General features: G+C 37.7%; 3 protein-coding genes across 4 annotated transcripts; all 3 read left to right on the top strand.

Annotated features, from left to right (window-relative positions):
- Positions 1-231: 231 nt before the first annotated feature.
- Positions 232-2,508, top strand: LOC103958882 (rho-N domain-containing protein 1, chloroplastic). The gene is made up of 2 exons (XM_009371204.3): positions 232-414; positions 990-2,508. Exons 1-2 carry the CDS (start codon positions 390-392, stop codon positions 2,183-2,185), a joined length of 1,221 nt encoding a protein of 406 aa, XP_009369479.2. The 5' UTR covers positions 232-389; the 3' UTR covers positions 2,186-2,508.
- Positions 2,509-3,674: 1,166 nt separating this feature from the next.
- Positions 3,675-4,601, top strand: LOC103958881 (50S ribosomal protein L10, chloroplastic). The gene has a single exon (XM_009371202.3). It carries the CDS (start codon positions 3,720-3,722, stop codon positions 4,428-4,430), a length of 711 nt encoding a protein of 236 aa, XP_009369477.2. The 5' UTR covers positions 3,675-3,719; the 3' UTR covers positions 4,431-4,601.
- Positions 4,602-12,247: 7,646 nt separating this feature from the next.
- LOC103958878 (U-box domain-containing protein 3) lies at positions 12,248-17,680 on the top strand. 2 transcript variants are annotated; one of them, XM_048574254.1, is made up of 6 exons: positions 12,248-12,480; positions 13,333-13,613; positions 13,950-14,066; positions 14,310-16,208; positions 16,942-17,024; positions 17,201-17,680. In XM_048574254.1, the coding sequence occupies exons 2-6, from the start codon at positions 13,338-13,340 to the stop codon at positions 17,316-17,318; spliced, it is 2,493 nt and encodes an 830-aa protein (XP_048430211.1). In that variant the 5' UTR covers positions 12,248-12,480; positions 13,333-13,337; the 3' UTR covers positions 17,319-17,680. The 2 variants fall into 2 exon arrangements, with proteins under 2 accessions (XP_048430211.1, XP_009369474.2); XM_009371199.3 differs by lacking the exon at positions 17,201-17,680 and having other exon boundaries at positions 12,250-12,480; positions 16,688-17,189.
- The last annotated feature ends 7,011 nt before the right edge of the window (positions 17,681-24,691 follow it).

The following is a 24,691-nucleotide window of genomic DNA, read 5'->3' as shown; positions in this document are numbered from 1 at the left end:
GCCCCACCAACGGCGTTTAGACCCATGACGTCATGTAATGACTTGACTTCTTTCCACTACTGTGGTAAATGGCCACTTGCAACCTTATATGTAATTGACTTTTTATCAAATTAGTCAGAAAATAAAACTGGGCCAGGCAACACTGGGCCTATGGAAAAGCTAGACAATCGGGTCAAATGACCCGATTCGACCCATGACTGAACCGCCTCAAAACCTCAGAGCCATAATACCGAACGAGTCCCTTATCAATGGCGCTATAGGGTTTAGCAAAGCCGAAGTGACAAACACTTGGAGGGAGCTACACCACCAGCAAGCACGCCAGAAAATGCAAATCCGCCATTGACGACTGACCTGAAAACTCTCCTTCTCAGTCCCTCACCTCCCCAGAAATGTTACAGGGCGTTCATATCATCGGTGAGCTTCTCATAAACCCAAAGAAAACTCTGCTGGGTTTCCACAATTGGCTGGAATTTCGAAGCTATTTCCATTTCCATTTATTATTTTTAAGATATGGGTTGTCGTAATATTGATTGGTTTCGTTCATATTTTGCTTAGAAATCGAAGTATTCGTGTTTGTTTGTGTGTTCATTTTTGAAAATTTAACATTTTGGTTAGAGTTCCCAGCAGGTGTTTGTTGAAATGATTTTGTATGTATAGAGAGAGTTAGCTCTCCTGTCGTTCGCTCGAATTTTTATTTTAATATTGCTACTTGATTTCAGTCTTGTATTTCCTTTGGAGTTATAGTGATTACTGCTAGCTGCATTTGAATTCTAAGGAAGAGTTCAGTTACGAGGAACGCAAAATCTGTACCTTTTTCGGTGCGTGGGGGGTATTGTTTGCACATGAGGGATAGAATAAGAGTGGTCTCTCATGAAAAATATTTTCGAGCACGAGAAGGTGAATTGGGGTTGTGGATGTTGCTCGGAGCTTTCATTTTTACGATTAGGTTTATTGCCTTGTGATTTTTGGTGATGATGGTTTTATTCCAGGTCATGGACCATCAGATGCCAAATGTCTTCCGTGTTCTGGAATTTCCGGAAGAGTAGCCCCTTTATATCCCTGCTCTTCAAGTTTCAACCATAAGTCCAAGTCACAGGTCAGTTATGGATCACCAAAAGGTGCTTACAAGGGGGTATCCTTTACGTGCAGAGCGAGTTCTGGTGGTCGTAATAGAAATCCAGAGTTTCCAAGGCAAAACAGACATGGGTACTCCCGGAGCAGGAATAGGAAAAGTGAAGAAAGAGATGGCTTTGATAACTTTGATGAATCTGATATGCTGTCTTCTAAAAATGGGCCATCGGTCTCCCCTTCAAGTAACACAAAGTTTGGGGCCACTGCATCCCCTGGACCTAGAGAAAAAGAGATTGTTGAGCTGTTCCGGAAGGTCCAGGCTCAACTTCGGGAGAGAAGTGCAGTTAAAGAAGAAAGGAAGGTTGAAGCTTCACAAGGGCATGGTAAAGAGAATGCGACTGTGGATTCCCTCCTCAACCTGTTAAGAAAGCACTCGGTTGAGCAATCAAAGAGAAACAGCAACAGTGGCAGCAGCAACAAGGACTTCACGTTGGACCAACCGGAAAAGAATGCCCGATATGGTGAAAGAAAAAACACAGCTTCTTTTGATTCAAATAACAAAGCTCCTTTTGATTCAAATAACCTTTTGAAGGATGATGTTGAAGAACCTACTGCCTCCTTCAGCAGGCCTGCTTCGAATTTCCAACGCAAGTCTCCCATTCCTCGGTTAACATACCAGGCCATTTATTCTGAGGATGATCACACAGGCCACTCGGTGCCACATGTGAATTCAACTGGGAAAATAAAGAAGAATCATGTTGAGAGAGTTCCTCAACCAGAGCCTGAGCCTGAGCCTGAGCCACAGCTTGAGTTGGAGGCAGAACTTGACCCTATGCCTGAGCATGATACTGAGTTTGAATTTGAGCCTGAACCTGAGCCGGAGCCTGAGATTGTTCAGTTGTTAGAGGACGAGACTTCAGAAGATGAGATTTTGGGTCCTGAAGAACCTCTAATTGAAGACGATGAGAACAAAGGAGAACGTGTTGAAAGTAGGGATTTGAGTACATTGAAGCTGCCAGAATTGAGGGTACTAGCAAAGTCTCGAGGTGTAAAAGGGTATTCGAAGATGAAGAAGGTTGAGCTTTTGGAGTTGCTAAGCGGGAACACAGTTTGATTTGTGATGCATGGTATACCGCTGACATCTTAATATAGTTTCAGATAAATTTTCACCATTTTATATTCGGGCTTCTGAATCGTTGTTGAGAATTGAGAGTGTGTTTAGCTTTTCCAGTTTTGGAGGGTCTTTTTCGAGCACAGGATGGTCTCACCGCGATGGGATTGGTCCTTTTTTTGTATCTGTTTTCGTAGAGGGTTTTCATCCTGTGGAAAATATATCAGATTCTGGGTTATTGTAGCTTAAATGTTGCTCTCTTTAAAATTGGTGATAAAATTCGTTGTAGTTTCCTTCACAAACTACCTGCATATTGTGTTTTTACAGACCGTTGGAGTCCATGCCTTATTGTCCCAAACAATCTTAAGGACTTCTTATATGGTTGTATTGCGGTGGTGTGAGTTTAATAGTTGAATGCCGCATATATAATAAAAATCAAGGGCACGAGATGCATATATTGTACTTAAAAATTGGTCACACTCACGTTGGCTTCAATTTTTTCGGAGCACTCTGTGAGTTTGATTCTAATTTATAGAAATCAAACTTGAAAAAAATCGACATGTGGAAGGCCTAATCATACAAAGCAATCACCAAAGATGAAAACAAGCAAAAAATACTTTGAGGCTCGTATGAAAAGGCTTTTAAGACGATTGGACCTCGTTTAGAGAAATTACTTTTGGGTTTCAAAAAGTACTTCTTATAGGAAGTACTTCAAGTGCTTCTTAAGAATTCATTGGTTCCAAAAATATTTTTATCAAAAATACTTTCAGTCATTTTAAAAGCACTTCCAAGCGAGTTCTTAAGCTTTTTGGGACAAACTAAGTTTCTCTAAAGAGCACTATTGTGCAAATGTAAGTATATACTCCTCATTGAAAAATGCTAGAGAGAAACATTTTTGATCAAATTTTGTAAACCATAAGATGTGACAGTTGATAATTAAATTACTTATTTAAATCAAAGAAAGAATCAAACTATCAAATGTCACATCATGTGATCTACAAAATATGATTTAAGCAGAAGACCTCTCTAACATCACTCATTCCTCATTATATGGGACTGCCTATGCTAAAATAATTCATTAATCAACAACAAAGTTTCTACATATACGTCAAATTATAATTTTTTTTTTTATCTGAGTATTTTCCATCTCAGAAGTTGGTGGAATTTGAAACTAGTTTTCCACACCAACAGGGAATTGGGGTTAAAGTGAACTGTTTCAAAATCCGAACCGATCTGAGCCGGTCCGATTCCGTTTTTTCACCTGATTCATTTTTTTCATCAATGCAGCTTTTATATTTTATATTTTGACGGTTCGGTTCAGTTTTCCAGGTTGCCGGTTTTTATCCCACTCCCAGTTCATACCAATTGGGAACTGGGTTTCAAGTGAAATTACCTAAAACTTAAGGGGAACTTTCCCAAATTTCCACAGTATTCACGCAAATTTCCCACCCTACCCCTTCTCAAAAATTGCACAGAGATAAGATAAGGCAAACCCAAGAGCACACTCTCCCTCCCTACTCTCTGTTCTTCTACAACCATGGAAGCCACTCTCTTCAGCTTCCATTCCTCCAAACCCCCATCACCCTCCCTAACCCAAACCCAACACAATTCCCTCCTAACCCGACCCGCCACAAACCCATTTCTCTCCCTCGCTCCCCGCCCCGCCCGCCACCACCACCGCCTCCCCACAATCCGCTCCGCCATCTCCCGCACCAAAAAGGAACAGACCGTCGAGACCATCAAGGAAAACCTCGAGAACTGCCACCTCATGGCCGGGATCCGTTACAAGGGCCTCACCGTCAAGCAATTCCAAGACCTCCGGAAAGTCCTGCCGGAAACGACCAAGCTCATTGTGGCGAAGAACACCCTGGTCTACAAGGCAATCGAGGGGACGCCGTGGGAGGCGCTGAAGCCGTGCATGACGGGGATGAACGCCTGGATGTTCGTCCACAGCGAGGAAATCCCGCCGGCCATTAAGCCGTACAGGGATTTCCAGAAGGAGAAGAAGCTCGACAGCAACGACTTCACCGGGGCGGTTTTCGAAGGGAAGTTTTACGGGCCTGGGGACTTTAAGCAGCTCGAGACAATGCCGACGAGGGCGGAGATTTACGCTAAGTTGCTTGGGACGTTGAATAGTCCGGCGTCGAGCTTGGTGGGGACGATTCAGGCGCCGGCGAGGGAGTTGGTCATGCTTTTGAAGGCATATGTGCAGAAATTGGAGGAGGAAGGCGGCGGCGGGGGGCAATAGTGGTGTAGTAAAAGGAGAGGATTTTGAGCCTGTGTAAGTGTATCTTGAAAGACCCAACTGTCGATTTTTGGTGTTTTTCTGATGTTGTAGCATGATTGCGGTTTATATTCGAGCTGTAAATTTATGTACAATTGAAGTTTTAGCAAGCAATGATCTTGAATTTTATGGCTATCTGTGCACAATGTGTGCTATTTACTTGAATTAGGAATGCTCAATGCTTAAAGAACAATTCTTGCACTGGTGTAACTTAGATACAACAAAGATGTTCGGAGTTAATGTTGTGAGCACATGAAATTACGCTCGGTTTTCCTTGTATTCAATTCCAGTGTTTTAGTAATGTAGATGGAATGGCAATGACATAATCTATAGCTTAGTGTATTTTAACATCCATTTTGCGGACAGGGCTTTAACAAGAACTATAGAACTCCATTTAGTCGGTTAGAATGATATTGTTGGGGAGGCGATATAGGAGCGAAGGGATGAAAGGTAGTATCTTATACCTATAGCTTTTCTCTTGTTACCTTCCCATCTTAGCTTGGGTCCTGGGAGACCATTCATTTCGGCTATCTCCCCTATTCTTCCCTCTTGCTTCTTGACCAAATTAATGTTGAGGCCTGATAGTGAGGAGCTGATGGAGTGATAAAATGATTTGATAATATGGAGAATCATATGTATGATGACTGGAGTGGAGTGAGAGAGCATTCTGTTACCATCATCTTTGTATTTGCAGCATGGATTTAGATATCTATGTATTTGTGTTGTATGGTGATGATCAATGAAAATACAATCAGTCAGCAATGATTAATTCCAACGTATTTGGTCTCGGATATTGGTAATGTGAATCCAATCTTGCCACTATTGATTGAGAACCCCATCTGAGCTTCAAACATTTTCTATTTTCTTGGCTCTTGTGCTTTTTTCCTTGTGGCTTGAAATTGGTGATATCTCTTGAAATCATAAGTTGATGATCCAAATCTTGATTCGTTAACTAACAATGTTCCAAACCGGAGTTACTCTATGAGATTGTCAAAGCTCCAGCAAATGTGGAAGCCATTAAAAGGTCTTTGCGGTGAAGTTGCTAGCCTCGAGGTAATCAACTGGTAAATACTAAAACAGCTCCTTCTAAGTTATTCTTCTTTGTATATCTTTTTCTTATTATCTTGAACATCCTAGCTTAGACTTTTGTAATTTGATGGATATTGTGTTTTGTTAATTACGTGCAAAACCCAGAACTTCAACCTCATATCCCAACTCGTAGTAGCTTAGTACACTCTTGCCACTGTTTAGTCATTGGAATCTTTCAATTCCAAAACTAAGTTTCTTTCTGGTTGATAATTAGATTGTAACTGTGATTGCGATATAGAGTTCGTTTTTGGGGAGAAAGTTGCGACCTGGGTTGTATTTTTCACACAGTGGCTTCAGTGAAAGGGGAAGAATCCACGAAACACATGAACCCCAAACTGATTGGTGTTGCCAAAATTTGAGCTGTTTCTGTATATGTTTTATCAGAACCCCAATAATATGAGCTTGCAAGGGAGTGCCGGCGACAACTTCAGTGATTGTGCAATTGCATGCAGAGGAATCCTTCAGGTTCAGGTGCCTTGTTAAAGACTGCATATAGTTTTTAGTTCTATTTTTATTTGGACGCATTATTGCTTCAAGTATCATGTCACATATGATTCACATTTAGATGTTAGAGATTTACTGGTCTGCGTAATTGCTGAAAGAAAGTATTTGCCTTTTCTTCTGTGCTTTCGGGTTATGCCTTCCCCGGTGCCCCACCCAAACTTCTGCAGAAGCTGTGGATATACCGACTTCCTAACGCTGCCCGGATCTCTGAAACAATTAACAAAATGGTTGGAGCTCTGCTGAGAAGAACAGTCGTTATAGTTGGCGGGGGATAGTTTGTACAAACAGATCTTCGGAGGCTACAATTAGTGGATGGTTAAATGAACCAGGAAATAGCAACATTCAATTGTAGCAATTTGTATGTGATTTTTAACAGTCATCTGCAAGTTTGTGCAATGGAAAGAAGTTTTGGTTTACAGTTCCTCAGTCAGAATCCGGAATTGACGATTTGAAAATGGCAATAGATATCAAATATATGAGAGAAACTTCGGTAGGGCGTGGACTAGGACATTTTTCACATTGCACGGATTATAGTGGGTCGGATAAAATCAAAATATAGTTTCATGCTTTTATAAGAAGTGTCATACATATGACATGATTGGACACCCTGACGGGCCTGACCCGAGTTTTAGGGAAAATGAAGCTCCAGGAGGATCCTAGGGATCCTCAAATTGCGTCCGTTCTTATCAGATACTACTCATATTTAATTTAAAATAAAAGTATTTAAAATGATTTCTGGTCGTACAATATATGATGAACGAACACAATTTGAAGATCCTCACAAAAATGATATGGAGAGGATCCTCGTTCAATGAAGGTGGGGAAGGTCAACTGTTTACTGGTGTATTCTAACATCACATGAGAAGTAGCACTTCTAAAATCAGGGGACCCTACCTTCCATCTATGTGAAAGCAGATGCACATGGCTCCCAAGTACTACTCTTCATAAAAGACAGGTCTCCTTCAACTTGTTTTGACTGCCCTAAAACTCTCACTTGAACATTTGTCCATAACAGGAGGGCCACGATAGTCTCGTCGGTTGTTTCTGGCAGTTTTTGTTAGTCTCATAAGTATATGAATGATGAAATTAACTTATATTGGCACACGTTAATTGATCATGGTCGTTAATGTTTTGTAAATTCTATCAACATGAATTGCTGAATCAACTCATTTTCACGTGCACAATTGATTCTAACATTTTTTATATCTATAAATATGCGATTGCTTGATTAGACTAATATTGATTACAAACATGGAAGGGGATCCTCTTCAGATTCCTTCCATCCTAATCCTAGGAATCCAGCAATTCGGATAATTGAAATTTAATCTAATCGATAAAGTTATTATAACTTTTAAAATAAACTTCTGTTTGTAGCCGTTGAATCAAATTTTAATTGTCCAAATTAATGGATCCTTAGGATTAAGGGGAAAGGATTCGGAGAGATTCCTTTCCCACAAACATAGCTCTAAAGATCCAGACTTGAATTACCCATATGCCCGTATGTGGAACCAAATCTTTAATTATTCTGTCCTTTGAAGGTGGAACCATGCCAACAAAGCGTGTACGGCAAAATGCAGTTCTGTAATTTAAATATCAGTTCGATGATAGAAATGGTACTCTATACTTGATAGTATAGGGCCTCGCGTGCTGGTGAATGATTTGTCTGTACTTTAAATTTCGCCGTAATGGTCTATCAAACTAATAAAATATGATTTTTTTTAGTTAAGATAGTATATAAGATTGATATAAGATAATGAAAATAGATAGAATTGGTGTCTAAGTTTATCCATCGTAAATCATTTTAATCATTTTATGAAAAATCTGTCAATATCATCGTTAAGTAAAGGGGTTGGTTAGACAAAAATATCCTTAAAAAAGTGATCACATAACAATTTAACGAGAATATTGATAAACTTTTCATGGAATAAAGTGACTTGCTTAGCAGTAAAATAATAATTAAGCTAGCGGAAAACAAAATAATGGAAGGGGAATTGAAAGATAGAGAAGCATTATTTCTTGAATGAGAACGGAAGGGAAGGGAAAGTTACACTTAAACCAAAGATGTATGGTCTGATATGGATTGGTCCAACTGGCTTATTGGATTTAAGCTCACAAATGGTGACTGCTATACAAATTAAGGACAAAAAGAAAGGTTTTGTTTGCTTTTCCAATTTATAAAACCCTACCATGTGTGTGCGTGTATTACAAAATTTCAAAGTCAAGCCCGTAACTCACTACTAATTATATTAATATTGTTATACTTGACCACCTATATAGTTCGGAAAATGTTGAGTTTTTATCACAAATGATCTTCGTAAAATTAGAAATGAAATCATTTAATATAAATATCATTTATCTAGTGAAGTTTTCGACGCAAGATTATATTCCCTAACATAAATATACAATGTCTTTATCTATATATACTACCATCAATCTATATCAAATATACAAGTATATATATAGGATGGAATTGGAGACAAATTAGGGTGTGAAGATGCCAACTATTTAGAGATGTGGATGCAAATCCTTTGTTTTTATTAAGAAGATGGTTATGTTTCCTAATATCACACCATATCATGGTTGGATTCTGAAGATGAAATTTGTAAGAGGGTGAAGATATTATTTAAAAGGACAACAAAAAAATTGGGCTCCAACTAATTTTGGGGTTTTAGGTTTGGTTAGCCAGCTCATGTAAGATCATGAAGAAAGGACAATTGTTTTGATATTGTAAGATCCCACATCGTCCAGGGGGTGTGGATCATGTAAGCCTTATATGTATATTCTCATCTCTACCTAGCACAAGGCTTTTTGGGAGCTCACTGGCTTCAGAGTTCATCGGAACTCGAAGTTAAGCGAGTAGCGCATGAGAGCACTCCCATGATGGGTGACCCACTGGGAAGTTCTCGTGTGAGTTCTCAAAAACAAAACCGTGAGGGCGTGGTCGGGGCCCAAAGCGGACAATATCGTGCTACGGTGGAGTCGAGCCTGTGATGTGATGGGGGCCAAGGGGGGATGTGATAATTTGGTATCAGAGCCAATCCCTGGCTGGATGTGTGCCGACGAGGACGTCGGGCTCCTAAGGGGGGTGGATTGTAAGATCCCACATCGCCTGGGGGTGTGGATCTTGTAAGCCTTATATGTATATTCTCATCTCTACCTAGCACGAGGCCTTTTGGGAGCTCACTGGCTTCGGAGTTCATCGGAACTCTGAAGTTAAGTAAGTAGCACGTGAGAGCACTCCCATGATGGGTGACCTACTGGAAAGTTCTCATGTGAGTTCCCATAAACAAAACCGTGAGGGCGTGGTTGGGACTCAAAGCGGACAATATCGTGCTACAGTGGAGTCGAGCCCAGAACGTGATGAGGGCCCAAACCGGGATGTGATAGATATGCTCCTTAACTTGGAGAACAATTAATTTTTAAAAAGGAAACATTTTGATTCCAAGAAAAATTTAAGTAATATTGTCTGATCTCGTTATTCATAGAGCATGTCTTATAAAATTTGAACCTTTTTAATATTTTAATTTCATTCGAGTTCACGTCAATCGTGTCACTTATAATAAGAGCAGTTACAAATTAGACAATTCTACTCAAAATTTTCTCCAAAAACCCTAAGTTGGTAGTTAGAACTTTTAAAGAGATGAAAGATTGACAGCTTGTAGTCATTGGTATGGGCTCACTGTCAAATCTCGCTCCAAAGTTAAAGATGACCAAAATGTTGTACAATAATAATGCAATCTAGGCACTGAGCAAAGCCACATGCACATGCACATATGTACTCTGTTCATCACGGGGTACAATCTAACATTCACCTAACCTTTATTCAATTGCGATTAATGTACCGACAGCCAAACTTTCTTGGAACGAGTTACATACATTCATACAACTTCCTTTCTCTACCCTCAACCGACAGGCATGTAGACATATACACCTGGTTAGAAGTAAGTTTTAGCCCTACAAATAACATTTCATTAGTTTAGGAAGTGATTTTCCAAGGTAATATTTACCATGTATGAAAATACAAGGAGATGCCCCATCACAACTTCTTGTTTGGTATCGTTTGACATGAATCTTATAGAAAATCCCATGCTTTTAATTAGCAAAGCTGAAATCAACTAATTTTCTCAGGGAAATTATCCATGTTCTTTATATATATATTTTACAAATAGCATATAGGTTGTAATCATTCATTAAATAAGTTACTAATTTTTGTCTTAAAACTAATCATCTTATGGTTAAAATTGGGGGTAAAAAAACAAAACAGATTAGATTTATTTCGGTTGGGCAGGTATGAATCTCACTTATTCTCTGCTTTCTAGCTAGGAGGCAAGTGAAGTGGCATAACAGCTGAAATTCTAAATCATATTTTATATATCCTTAATTATAGTTTAATAGATCATAACATGCGATTAATTGGAGTAGGTGACATCTATAAATTAAGTTATAATTTTCTTTTTGTTACATAATGGGGTAGATCACTCCAAAGCTAACTCAATAAATTATTACAAACTGTTCGAATCCCAGAGACTCCAATTATGTTATCAAATAAATGAGTTATAATCTATTCAGGTGGATTCTCATAATAGTGGTACCCAAGATTCATATTAAATCTCCAGTTGGCTAAGTCGTCCGCCACAACGTTCTTCTCCCAGTAAACATGAACGAACTTGAAATTCACTATGCATACTATAAATTATCTGCAATGATCAATAATGTTGACAGTAAGATGAAAGCTGGTATTAGTTATAATGTTAACTAAATTAACCACTATAGCCGAGTCTATCTCTACACAAGGCTTAAAACACTTTTGTTTACTGCAAGCTGTAGGCCAAGATAAAGCTCCCAAATTTCAGCATCAACCACCTACTCTTCGCTTAAATTGACCGAAAACCCATCCAACCAATCATCACTCTTATCTCGTAATACTCCCCCATCGCCTATATTTAAAGAAGTGTTGATAGTTGTTAGATATTTGGTCACCCAACTTTATCCCAATTCTACAACCTCCTTTGAATCTTGAATAATTTATTGTCACCCCTTTATTTAAGATTGTGTAGCTTATATAAAAGCATTACATATCTTCCAAACTTCAAATTGTCTCCCTTTATATAATAAATTGATATTTGCGTTGTTTACTAATATGCGTATTAAAATTATTCTGATTCCTGATTTTTTTTTTCTATGAATACATACAACAATATAATAGGTGACTGACATACTATAAAGTGACATTTGCGTTATTTACTAATACATGAATTTAAACTCGGAATGTATTAAGTTGAAGAGGAAGGTCTTAACTACTTGAACAACCCACCACTTAAAAGGCAGAAAGTAAATTGATTAAAAGGATTAGTTGATATTGTTCTTATTTTCTCCCTTTTATTCACGACTTCTTCCATTCCAAATAAATAAATATTGCAGATGATGCCTTAAAGAAAGGAATCATGCCTATGCACTAAAGAAAGGAATCATGCCTATGCACCATGATGTGGGTTCAATTCCCACTAATTCTCCTTTTTCTTACAATTAACAATTTAACTCACTAATGTTATCATTTAAAAAAAATAAAAAAATAAAAGTAACATGTTCTATAAAAAATATTAAAATATAACATTAGTGAGTATATTATTAATTTAATGTTGGAAAGTACAAAAAAATTATGCACACGTAATAAAATTGTAAGATGTGAATGGCACATTAGTAATTTAAGAAAACAAGAGAAGTGCTAAGGATAAGAGAATCTTAATGGATTATCAGTTATCTTATGTATTTAATACAATATTTTATAAAATTAATACGAGAATTAACGTTAAATTATGAAGTAATAAAGAATCTATAAAGAATCTTATTTTGAGAAAATCTCTTCACATTTCTCAAAAGGAAATTAGGCAAACAATGGTACTTCCTCAGTGGAATCTTTTCCTGGATATCATTGTTCTAATGCATCCTCTAATACTTTAATTAAAAACGGCATGAATTCCCTTACAAATTTTCTCTCTAATCATGATTAGATCCCCAAGGTGAGAAAGTCTCCTCCTTTACATTTTACCTTCTTCATAACCTCTTAATTAATCTTCACCTCCTCGCCCAACAAATCTGCAACCAAATAGACCCCACCAATTTTGTTTCTTTCTTTCTTTTAATTTACTTTTTAATTTAATTTCCTCTAAATTTATTCATTCCCAACACACACACACACACACACACACACACACACACACACACTCCTTCTCTCTCATGCAGCTTTGTAACGAAAGCAGTGCATGAGGGTTAGATTGATTCTTGAATAAAAAACCCAATTGAAGTTTCATGTCAAAGTTTCCACCTTTGGCTTTGGGTTCATCAAGATCTGTTTTTTATGCCTTAACCCACCAGCTCTAAGCCTCTAACTGCATGAATAGGGGTACAGTTTGATTCAAAGGTAACAATTTTCGTTTTATCCAATGTTGTTGTTTTTATTTTTATTTTCCCAGTAAAATGTCTGGTGAGGTTTGTCTTATGTTAATGGGTGGGGGAGGTAATGGTATGGTGTTGTTTGTTTAGTTTGGATTTAGCTGTGTTTATTCTTGTGGGTTTTCTGTCAATTTTTCTGGGTTTGTGTACATTGCGAGTTTGATAATCTGTAAACATGTTTGATCAGCATTGTTTTAGGAGAAATTAAGGTATTGTTATTTTGGGGTTGGAGGAAATGAAACGTTTTTGGTTTAGTGAATTCACCCGCCTCTGGTTGTTGTTTCTAAAAAGACCAAGGAAGTTGAGCTGAGGGGAGGAGAATTAGTTTTTGAATCTCATTTTGTGTTGGTTTTCGGAAACAATTTGTGAAAAAAGGATAAAGAGTTAAGATTTCAATAATGTTTTCCCCCTTTGAGTGTTTTGTGTTTGCAGAGTGTGTAATAAAATTGATTTAGTAGCTTGAATCGAAATGGTTATAGCCCGAAAATTTGGTTTTTTGAAACAGCAAGAGGCAGACAATGAGTGTAAAGATTCTGATATTTGCAATAGTTATTCAATGTTTTAGAATCTAGAATTCTATACACATTGTTAAGAGAATCGTTGCAACACATATTTGATGGTTGCTGCATAATCCAAGGACCGTTCTTTTAAGTTACGTAGACAAAGAGGACCAATTGGTATACAGCCTTTAAAGCAATAGGTTCTGTAGGAGTTTCAGAACCAGAAATCTAAACTAGTTTCGCAGAACACATTAGCAATGTTTTCGATAATAATTCTCTGTTGTTTGTAGTATTTATTTGTGGTTTCTTTTCTCAAACAGGTGATATGGACACATCATCTATGAAATGTCTGATAAACAGTATATCTCGATTCGTTCATCTAGTTTCAAGCCAAACATTGAAACATATTCCTATTCAGAAGGATTACAGAACCATAGTTGATGTACTGAAGCTTTTGAAGCCATTGATTGATGAAGTAGTCGACTTTAAAGTACCGTCAGATGACATTCTATATAAAGAGTGTGAAGAATTAGATATGGCTGTCAATGGAGCTAGGGAATTCATCGAAAACTGGTCTCCAAAGTCGAGCAAAATTTCAAGTGTAAGTGCAAATCTATTCTTGTGCTAAATTCACGTCCTTGTTTCTAGGCCATGCTTGAGGATTCTCATTAGGGAATCTCTGTTGATTTATTTAATTTGAAAAGACATACAGTCAAGGAAACTCGTGGTGCAAGACATAGAAACCTTACAACAATAATTGCAATCACAGTATGTTATGATGCTTCTGCATTTCCCTTTGAATACACGGAAATTGAACGAATAATTGTGCATTAAATACCTCAAATTTGACATACTATCTGGTGTGTGTCCGTGCATGTGTTAAGGGGTGCGGTTTTGTTCACATATTTTGATCATAGTTCGAACAATTTATCCTCAGGCTTGGCGGTGTGAGCCGCTGTTGATAACTATCCAAAACTCTTCACTCAAGATTTGCAGCATATTACGTAGACTGTCACAGTCATCTTCATCAGGGTCAAGTTTAACGGGTCTTCAGGTATTTGCTAAGTTCAAACTGCCTTCTGTATGTATCATTTTCTTACAAAGAAAAAAGGAAAAAAGGAAAAAGAAAACGAGGTTGATTTAACAAACTTTCTAATATTCATTCTTATAATTGTTTAATATTAACCTATTTCTTTGAAACTTTATATTCCTCATCCTACTCGTTATTTATATTTATGTTGTTCGATTCATCGGAAGTCAAGACAGATGCATCTCTAATCTGTATAAATTGTTTCAGCACTGTACACAGGAAATTCAATCTTTGAAGCTGGAAAGAGTAACAGAATACTTAGAAGAGGCTGTGAGAAGTCAAAGTAAAGATGTCATGCCTTCCACCAAACTTCTTATGAAAATTATCGAATTGCTTAATCTGACTTCAAACCAAGAACTGCTGAAAGAAAGCATTGCTGTAGAAAAGGAAAGAATGAATGTTGAAGTCGGTGATGTTAGAGGGAAATTAGATCAAATTAACCAAATTGTGGTTCTTGTCTCCCATATTCGTGAATTCATGGTCAAAATTGAGCACCTTGAAACCGTATCTGGCGTCTTGATCCCTTCATACTTCCGCTGCCCTCTGTCTTCAGAACTCATGCTGGACCCTGTGATTGTAGCTTCAGGTCAAACCTATGAGAGAGATTCCATCCAAAAATGGATTGATCATGGGCTAACTATTTGCCCAAAGACCCGACAGAGGCTGTACCATACTAATCTCATTCCCAATTATACTGTCAAAGCTATGATAGAAAGCTGGTGTCAGGAAAATGATATAAAATTTACGGTGAACTCTGACGGCTCTAATGCTATCTCGGTCCCATCTCCATCAGATCAAGTATCTCCTGCAGATTCAACTCACACAGGTGGTTTGCATTGCACTACACACAGTAGCAATTCGACATCGAGGTCATCTCTTGAAGTTGGAAACATCTTTGAGAAGCAAAAGACAGATGTCTCTCCTAGATTAGGTGGAGAAATGTCCAATGGATGCGATAGTAACAAGAAAGGCAACTCATCACCAAAACAGTCATATAGTCATAGCAGGGGTGAATCAGCCACTAGTGCTGTTTCCAGTATTGATTATGCACCTCCAGCATCGATTAAGGTGTCAGGGATATCTAATAAGCATGAAAATGTTCGTAGGTTGTCTGGAGAAATCACATCTGAGCATCCGGTTGCTTCTACTCCAAAGAAACAATCAGCAATTCCCCCCGGGTTATCAGGAAAATTATCTCACATTTCCAAGACAAAAGCAGAAGGGGCATGGACTGATAGCCCCAGTTATCCTGATAGACAGCTGCTTCCATTTTATAGTTCAGGATCTGATGAGTTGACAACAGCATCCCATGTCAGGAATTTAATTGAAGACCTCAAGAGCCAGTCAAATGAAGTGCAAACTATGGCAGCAGAAGAGTTGCGGCTTCTTGGAAAGCACAATATGGAGAATCGAACTATTATAGGCCAGTGTGGTGCTATCACACCATTAGTTTCACTTCTATATTCAGGAGAGTTGACAACACAAGAGCATGCTGTGACAGCTCTTTTGAATTTATCAATTAATGAAGACAACAAAGCGATGATTGCAGAAGCAGGGGCAATTGATCCCCTAATCCATGTTCTAAAAACAGGAAGTGACAGAGCGAAAGAAAATTCTGCTGCAACTTTGTTCAGCCTCTCTGTATTGGACGAATACAAGGCAAAAATTGGTCGGTCTGGTGCAGTTAAGGCCTTGGTTGATCTTCTAGCCTCAGGGACTCTTCGGGGGAAGAAAGATGCTAGTACTGCATTGTTTAATCTGTCAATTTTTCATGAAAATAAAGCTCGCCTAGTTCAAGCTGGGGCTGTGAAGCATCTTATTGATTTGATGGACCCTGATTCTGGGATGGTTGACAAGGCCGTTGCTCTCCTGGCAAATTTGTCCACCATTGCAGAGGGCCGCATAGCAATTACACGGGAAGGGGGCATTCCGTTACTAGTTGAGATTGTTGAATCAGGTTCCCATAGAGGAAAGGAGAATGCTGCCTCCATATTGTTGCAGTTGTGCCTTCATAGTCCAAAGTTTTGCACCCTTGTTCTTCAGGAAGGAGCTGTTCCTCCCCTGGTTGCCTTATCTCAGTCTGGCACACCAAGAGCAAAGGAAAAGGTATGCAGCTTAAACATTTTTCTTGCCTATTTATTTAGCTCTCTGTTGATCTGCTTACCGGTTAGTGTGCCAAATAATGGCGGAGGCAAGGGAACAGAAATATTTCAAAAAAATGGGAAAAAAAATTGATTGTTCAATACTGATGATTTCCTTCTGTTTGGTGAAACAGTTCTCTTCCTGCCGTCATTTGGCAACTGTTATTACTTATTGCCCTAATGCAGCTATAACCCAATAATTTACCATTACCGGGGAGATCAATCTATATTGTCGAAAGTTTGTTAGAAAACATCTCATGTGCACATAAAATGCCATGTATGGTTTCTTTAGGACAACCTAGAACACTGCCAGGGCGTTCACTCAGTGTTTATCCCTGTCGAGTCAGCATAAAACCGAAGCTATGCCAAGCATTGCGTGAGTTTGTCAGAATATAGAGTTGTGGGACAAAGAAGATAATATTGTGCTTTACACATATTCTGCAGGCACAGCAGCTTCTCAGTCACTTCAGGAATCAGCGAGAAGGGGCTATGGGAAAGGGAAAATAAAGACAATTTTGTTGACCTGTTGCTGATTTTTTTCTTAAGATTCGCCTCCATAACATTTTCTCGATCAAGATTTCTTTAGAGATATTTATATATATATATATTCTTTAATTTATTTTAGCTTCAGAGAAGTCTGAGCATTTTTCTTCCCTTTTTCTGATTAGTGATCATGGAAATTTTGCAAAGTGCCGCAGGAACACAACAACAGCGTGGAATGTCTAAATTTTTCTCCTCCTTCCGGTAGAGCTTGGGAAGGCGGAATTTATGCGCTAGCTAGGTAGGCTACTTTGCTCTTAGTTTTGCTGAGAACATAGCTTTTGGTTTTGTGTTAGAATCATGTAGTGACTCAAAGTTTTTTGTGTTCTGATTGATTTGTTGGTTCTGGATCAATGTTGTATATATACTTGTACATAAATGCTATACACTTCTGTAGTTTGCAATATTTGTTGGCAGAAATTCACAACTCCATTTTGAGGTGTTTACGATTTCGAAAAAGTTATTGCATGATACTGGAGTACGGTCACGTGATAAAATCTTGACATGCGATTATAATATTTTCAAGATGGGCTAATGGATAATGGGCTTTTCTCAAAACTAGCCAGTTTACAGCCGAATGGCTGATGTGCGAGGACGTAGATAGTTGTGTTCGAAGATTGAGGAACACTGCGTGTGGGTTGGCTTCTCTCCCATTGCGGATGGATTCGGGATGGAACTTGAACGTCCTTCGTAGTATCAAAAGGCTGGTTTGTCGTTGCATGAATTTCAGTAAGTTGGTGAATCAGATGAAAAATTTTGGTGAGAAATTACCCAGAGAGCGATTGGTTTAGAAATTGGTCATAGGTCTAACAAAAGCCCATGATCTTGTTTATTATGTAATTGAACAAACTAAGGATATTGAAATCATTGAAGTGCAAGAAGTTGTTGCTGCTTTGAGATGATTTGAATGTCTTGATAAACATGTTGAGGGTGCTACTGAGAGAGCGTTTGCTAGTATGAATATGAATCCAAAGGGATCTTAGTCTAGTTCTTCCTTTGGTAACCCTAAACCAAAGAAGAATTGGAAATCAAAAGGCAAGAAATGAGATCCAAAACCTTAATATGTTGTGAACCAAGGTGTCAAAAATGATCAAGGAGGCAAATTAGATCAGTCCAAATGGAAAGTGCAAACTTTATGACAAGCTTCACTATGGTGAGTGCTGGTTTAAAAGGAAGCCTAAGTGAGATGGATGCAATCGATTTGGGCATCTTATCAAGGACTATGATCAGCCTAATAGGACTGGACAACTAGCAAACTTTGCCAATCAAGTAACTGAGACTGCAACAATGTTTTATGCCTGCTATTCTGCTACTGTTGGAACATATATGAACATATAGTATATGTTGATAGTGCATGTAGTAACCATATAACCTCCTATGAGTCTTTGTTTGTTGATGTTGATAAAACAATGAGGTGTAGAGTTAAAATGGGTATTGGAGACTTAGTACAATCAACTGGCAAGGGTACTCTAGTTATAGAAATGAAGGGTGAAACTAGGTATATCAAAGAAGTTATGATAGTACTCGGATTAGATGAGAACCTATTGAGTGTAGGGTAGATGATAGAACATGGATATTGGCTTGTATTTGATAATTTCATGGTTGATATTTATGGAGATAGATAGATGGAAGATTTGCTTGCAATTGTTCCAATGAAGGGAAATAGATGTTTTCCCTTAGCTCTTGAATATATCAATCACACTATAGCAATATAAAGCAACAGTTGAAGAGTCATCTTGGATGTGGCATAGGAGATTTGGACATATAGACTACATTAGTTTGATGCTCCAACAAAGCAAAGAAATGGTGCTGGGTTTGCCTAGACTACAACTCTCTGAGCATGTTTGCTCTAGATGTGCTATAGGGAAGGGTTACATGGAACCATTTGACAAGGATAAGACTTGGAAAGCATCACAAGCCTCATAGCTTGTTTATTATGATATTTGTGGTCCAACACAAGTCACCACTTTTGGGGGCAACAAATTTTTTCTCACATTTATTGATGATCATACTAGAATGTGTTGGGTATTTTTCTTACAACATAAGTCACAAATGTTCTGCATTTTCAAAAAATTTAAGTCCATGGTTGAGCTGCAAAGTGGCTTTCAAATCAAGATGCTTAGATGTGAAATCCCATTCCTAGATTTCATTGTTATGATTTACGTATTTGTATTATTGAGATTTGGTATTATTTTTCGAGAATTTATATCAATTTATTTGAATTTAGATTTTAATTAAACTAGTTATGAAGTTTGAAGTTTGGAAATTATTTATTTAAAATCCGGAGACCTTTCAAGGTCGTAATTTATATTTTTGAATAGAGCACAATCTCACAAACGCGTAGGTGAAAACCGTTCGTGAAACAGAGTTATAACGAAAGAGTTATTAACGTTTAAAGTTAGGGTTATCTTTGTAATTTTGGCTTCATCTAGAAGGTTCCAAATTGTTGGAGCCATTATCTGTGATGACACGTGGACGGCTGAGATGAAAAGAAAAGAAGAGAAAGGAGAGGAAAGCAAGGAAGGAAATGAGGGAAGGGAGAAGGAGAGAATCGGCCAACCTGGTTTCTCCACCAGACCCCGTTCCTTGACCTGGGTCTATGGAAAGCTTTCGGCAAGCCCAACGTCTCTGTGATGTTAGATTTTTAAATTTCACACCCAATTTTACAAATCAAAGCCACAAATTTCCAAGTTGTCCGACAAGTTTCCCCATTTTTCGGTGAATCCGATAATGATTACCATCAACTACCACCACCATAAGACTTCCCCCAACCTCAGGAAAAAAACCAAAGCATTGGTTGGGGCGTCGTAGTTTGTTTTGGCGTCGAATCAAGAACACCCTTTCTAGGGTTTCCACATGTTCGTGGCGAATTGAGGCTTTTCTCGGTGAAATTGGCCTTGGTCACAGGTATAAAACTTGCTATACTCATTGGGATCTACAATTATGTGAATTTTGGTTATTTTTGGAATTAGTTAGATTTTCCGGCGAATCGGGGCAACTGGTCGCTAAGTGTGGCGGTGCGTGGGCCGAGACCCTACCTGACCATCCTAGGCTAATTTTGATGCCCTAATTCCATGTTTGACATTCGTTTAGTGGAATTTCAATGTTTTAATAAAGTTTCGTAGTTGACCGCCTAGTTGGCCGCCACGGGGTTATTATATGAATTGACGATCAGATCGTTGGATTAGCATAAAACTTAAATAAGTAATAGTACATAATATTTGAGGATAGTAAGAACTGACGGATCGTTGTTAACCGTAATTTAAATTTGAGATTGGCTGAGATCCGACCGTCGGATCGTGATGAGACTTTAGTATGTTGTTCTATGAGCATAATGTGGACCTTAGGAAGTTACGGGTCCGAAATACAATGTGTGGATCTTCCAGATTAAATTATTAGGGTGTGGACCCAACGTTGACTGAGAGTTGACTTTTGCTCAACATGTCTTGAACCATTTCAATTACTAAAATTAGTTTTACTAAAGACTCAGTGAGGCTTTGCGGACTTATCTCGGTGAGTGACTTTAATATATGTGATATGGTTATTACCCTGTTTTCTTATATTAGTATCCTTTGTGGATGTGACTTGATTTTATAAATATGTTTTCTATTAAAATGTGATTTTTATAATTGGTCATTGATCTATTTTTATTAAATGTGATTTGATTCATGGATTGGAAATATTTGTGCAAAAGTGATTTGAAGTGCATATTGAAATGTTTGTTAAACTAAGGGCTAGTAGGGGACCGTTACCCTAGTATCACGGGGTTAGGTGACACCAAGTCTGCACCATGTAGCAATGGTACATGGATGGTCCTGCTTGGTTAATTCACGATATGGGACCATACTATTTATGGATCGCGCTTGGTTAATCCGCAATGGGCAATCCTTATGGCCATGTATACTTAGGAGTGATCATGCTTGGTTAATCCACGATGGGTGATCATTGCCTAACATATTCGTAGGTGTAACTCTACTTGGTTAATCTGCGATGGGGGGGTCACTACCTACTTGGTTATCTTGGTCCTGCTTGGTTAATCAGCGATAGGGGACCATGGTCCTGCTTGGTTAATCCGCGATAGGGGACCATATTTTCTATGGATCGTGCTTGGTTAATACGCGATGGGTGATCCTTATAGCCATACATACTTAGGGGTGATCATGCTTGGTTAATCTGTGATGGGTGATCACTGCCTACTAGATTTGTAGGAGTGACTCTGCTTGGTTAATCCTCAATGGAGGGTCACTACCTACATGGTTACTCAGGGGTGGCTCTGCATGGTTAATCCGCTATGGGGGGCCACTTCCTGTTTGGTAGGCTTCGGCCGAACTGCGTCTCTCTAGTCCTAGATTTTAGTGTATTTATGAACGATAGTTTTTGAGAATCTTTGTTGTTTGAATTGGAAAAGCCATTGGATGTCTGGGTGACTCATTCAGAGTTTTTAGAGACTTGACTATGTTTTCATAATTATGAACTTATATTTGAGGTTTATAAATTGTGGTCGATGGTCTTTCTTTTTATTGATTATCACATATTTGTATTATTGTCACTCACCTGAATTTCGCAGCTTATCAGAGTTCTAGTTGCCCAGTGCACCATTCCCATGATGTAGGCACTGATTATACATGTGACAGGTTTGGGTAGATTACGAGAAACCACTCGATATTTTGGTTTCGTTGAATGGTCTAGAACCCGATGTTATTGGATTCCGTTGAGAGGTTCGTAATCCTTGCTCTTGCTCATTTCCATAAGGTTAGTTTAGAACCCTAGATTCGAGTGAGTGAAAATTACCCACAATAGACCTTGTGAATATAAATTAGATTTACCATGTTTATTGTTCATAATCCAAGTGGAGAATTATATAGAGTTTCTTAATTAAATTCATGAAATGATAAAGTATCGCATTGATTTATTAACGTAGTTAAATGCTTAGATCATGCATCTTTGATTCATGAATTGATTAATTGACATGATTGTGGAATGACGTTGGATATGATTGTTATTATTATGATTATTTCAGTTGACCAATGTGGCGAGAGAATAATATTGTGCTTCGTTGATTGCTCTTTGAGATGTTGCATGCTATGTATTGTGGTATTACGTTGAAACATAATGATTTATGTGATTGATGAAGTGGAAACCTTGAATGTCACGTAGGTTTGTTATGTAGCCATGAACCTAGTAAATTCATGCTTGTTAAGTTCTAATAATTGATTGAGGAATACTATGCTTTTCGATTTGATCATACTGTGATAAATGTCAGAGTGTTGTAATGATGAACTATGATTGGCTTGATCCCTATTTAGGGTACGTAGGCAGTCTAACGAGAGGTTGATGCAACCATGAAGTATATGAAAAATCGCTACGTAAATCGAGGCATGAGTTGTGCTTGGTACATATCCCGGAGGTGAGGTATGTTGGAGATACTGGTATTTGGTGACGTCACGTGTCGATCTTGAACGTATGTTGGGCTCGGGGCTTGACATTAGAAGTGACAGGGGTGGAGAATATACATCTCTAGAGTTTTCTAAGTTTTGTGAAGATATAAGGCTAGAAATGCAGTTAATGTTGCCTACTCTCCACAACAAAATAGTGTTGCAGAGAGAAAGAATAGAACTTGGTTGAAATGGCTAAAACCATGATGTAAGAAAAGAAAGTTAATTTGAAGTTCTGGGCTGAAGCTGTAAACACAGCTATGTTCCTACAAAATCGATGTCCAACAAGTGCCTTGGACAATATAACTCAATTTGAGACCTTTAGTGGAAGAAAGCTAGGTGTCAAACATTTAAGGATATTTGGTTCTCTATGTTACATTCATATGCCTTCACATCAAAGAGGAAATTGGTGAGAATGTTTGTTGGATATGGTAGGTGTGAAAAAGGGTATAGAGTTTTCAACTTAAGAACTCAGAAGTTGGTACTATCAAGAAGTGTAATATGTGATGAGAAAGCAAAGTGAATTGCGAAACTAATGAAGCAATGCAATTGTCTATTTCTTGGGATGCTGAAGAGAATTCAAGCATGACTGAACTTGATGTTGATTCTGTTTATTCAACTAAGTTAGTGCAATCTCCTCTGAGATAATCTGCAACAAGTGATCTGCAATCACCTCAAGGATTTGGTTCTCTTAGTTCTTCTATTTCAACTTCAAGACCTTATGACCATACTTCACTGAAATGGAAAAGCTTGAGTGATGTGTATGCTAAATGCAAGATGAGCATTATTGAACTTGAAGATTTCAGGTAAGCAATAAAAGATGAAGCCTGGAAAAAGACAATGACTGGAGAAATAATGATGATAGAGAAGAACTCTACTTGGGAATTGGTTGACAAGCTAAGTAATAAACCTATTATTTGAGTGAAATGGGAATACAAAACAAAGATGAATCTGGATGGCTCTATTAAAAAACACAAAGCAAGACTCAGAAACTAGGTGTTGATTTTAATGAAACCTTTGGCCCCAATGGCAAGGTTAGATACAATTAGAACACTGATTGCTCTTGCTACACAGAAAGGTTGGAAACTGTGGTAGTTGGATGTTAAATTAGATTTTTTGAATGGCGTTCTTGAAGATGAGGTATATGTGGATCAACTAGATGGTTTTGTGACTGAAAAAGTTGAAGACAAGGTGTATAGGCTAAGGAAGACACTCTATAACCTAAAACAGGCACCAAGGGCTTGTTATGGTGAAATTGACACATATCTAATTCACTGTGGCTTTCACAGAAGCTCAAGTGAAGCAACACTATATGTGAGAACCAGGGCCAGTCTAGAGATTTTTGAGGCCCGAGGCGACGTAAAAAAATGTGCCTTCATTTCATAAAAAAAAAAAAATATTTGTTTTCACACATAAAACATCGATAAAATTATATTTTAAAAAACACTTTAAACTTAATAATTTAGAAATACGGAATAATTAATTTATTTTGTATCAAGAGAAGGGAACTAAAAAACTTCGGGCTTTCAAGTAGATAGAATATGAGTTTTGTTTTCCATATGAACATTTAAAGTGTTTTTGTATAAATCGTGAGTTGTTTTTTATTTATTTACTAACCTTGTCAATATAAGATTAAAAAAATATTAATGTTTTTGAGTCTTTAAGGATATGTATAAGTAATGAATGAACGCTAAATTAAACCTGTTGATGACACGTAATATTATTTGCAAATTTGGTCTAAAAATTTAGTCTACGCATTATTTTTTGTTGAAGATTAGACTTGAATTGGAATAGATATTTAAAAATAACAACCCACATAGCTACTAGCTAGTAAATAAATTAACAACCAAACAAAAGTTTGTAAAAATTGAAAAAAATAAACATGCACATAGCATTTCAAACTTAGGACCTCTCGTTAATTTTAAACAACAATAACCATTGCTTCTAATTCAACTTCTTGATCATTTAGCCAAATTTTATAAATTTATATTGTTATGAAAAGAAATTTGTAAAAATTGGAATGTAAATAAGCACACATGGTGTTTTGAACCTAAGACCTCTTCATTCATTTTAAACAACAAAACCACCAATTCTTGTTAAATTTCTTTGTTACTAAACCAAATTTTATAAATTTATACTCTTATAAAAACATATATAAATATATCACCCTAATAATTTTGGTGTCCCCAATTTTTTTGGGCCCCGAACGGTCGCCCTGCCCGCACTGGGCCTAGGCCGGGCCTAGTGAGAACTAAAGATGGTGTTGGTACTATAATTGGTCGATTTATGTAGATGGCATAATGTATACATGGAGCAGTGATGAAATGATGAAAAAAATTCAAGTCTAAGATGATGAGTAAATATGAAATGTCTGATTTCAGTTTACTTCACCACTTCCTTGGAAATAGGGGTAACTCAAACTGAAGGGAGCATAATTATCCACCAGAAAAAAAAAATGCTTTAACTCTCTTAG

Source organism: the organism of the source record quoted next, unplaced genomic scaffold (assembly GCF_019419815.1).
Source record: "Pyrus x bretschneideri cultivar Hongxiangsu unplaced genomic scaffold, Pyrus_bretschneideri_v1 Contig7, whole genome shotgun sequence".
Taxonomy (NCBI): domain Eukaryota; kingdom Viridiplantae; phylum Streptophyta; class Magnoliopsida; order Rosales; family Rosaceae; genus Pyrus; species Pyrus x bretschneideri.
Note: the sequence above shows the minus strand (reverse complement) of the source record. Positions and strands in the feature narration are given on the sequence as shown.

What these genes read in the sequence shown, in the direction of transcription:
- LOC103958881 (XM_009371202.3), top strand. Translation starts at nt 3,720, where the DNA reads ATGGAAGCCACTCTCTTCAGCTTCCATTCCTCCAAACCCCCATCACCC.
- LOC103958878 (XM_048574254.1), top strand. Translation starts at nt 13,338, where the DNA reads ATGGACACATCATCTATGAAATGTCTGATAAACAGTATATCTCGATTC. An exon ending in CACCAAGAGCAAAGGAAAAG is followed by an intron (nt 16,209 to 16,941) that starts GTATGCAGCTTA and finishes AAAGTGCCGCAG; the next exon opens with GAACACAACAACAGCGTGGA. An exon ending in GGAATTTATGCGCTAGCTAG is followed by an intron (nt 17,025 to 17,200) that starts GTAGGCTACTTT and finishes ATTTGTTGGCAG; the next exon opens with AAATTCACAACTCCATTTTG.
- LOC103958882 (XM_009371204.3), top strand. Translation starts at nt 390, where the DNA reads ATGTTACAGGGCGTTCATATCATCG. An exon ending in ACAGGGCGTTCATATCATCG is followed by an intron (nt 415 to 989) that starts GTGAGCTTCTCA and finishes GTTTTATTCCAG; the next exon opens with GTCATGGACCATCAGATGCC.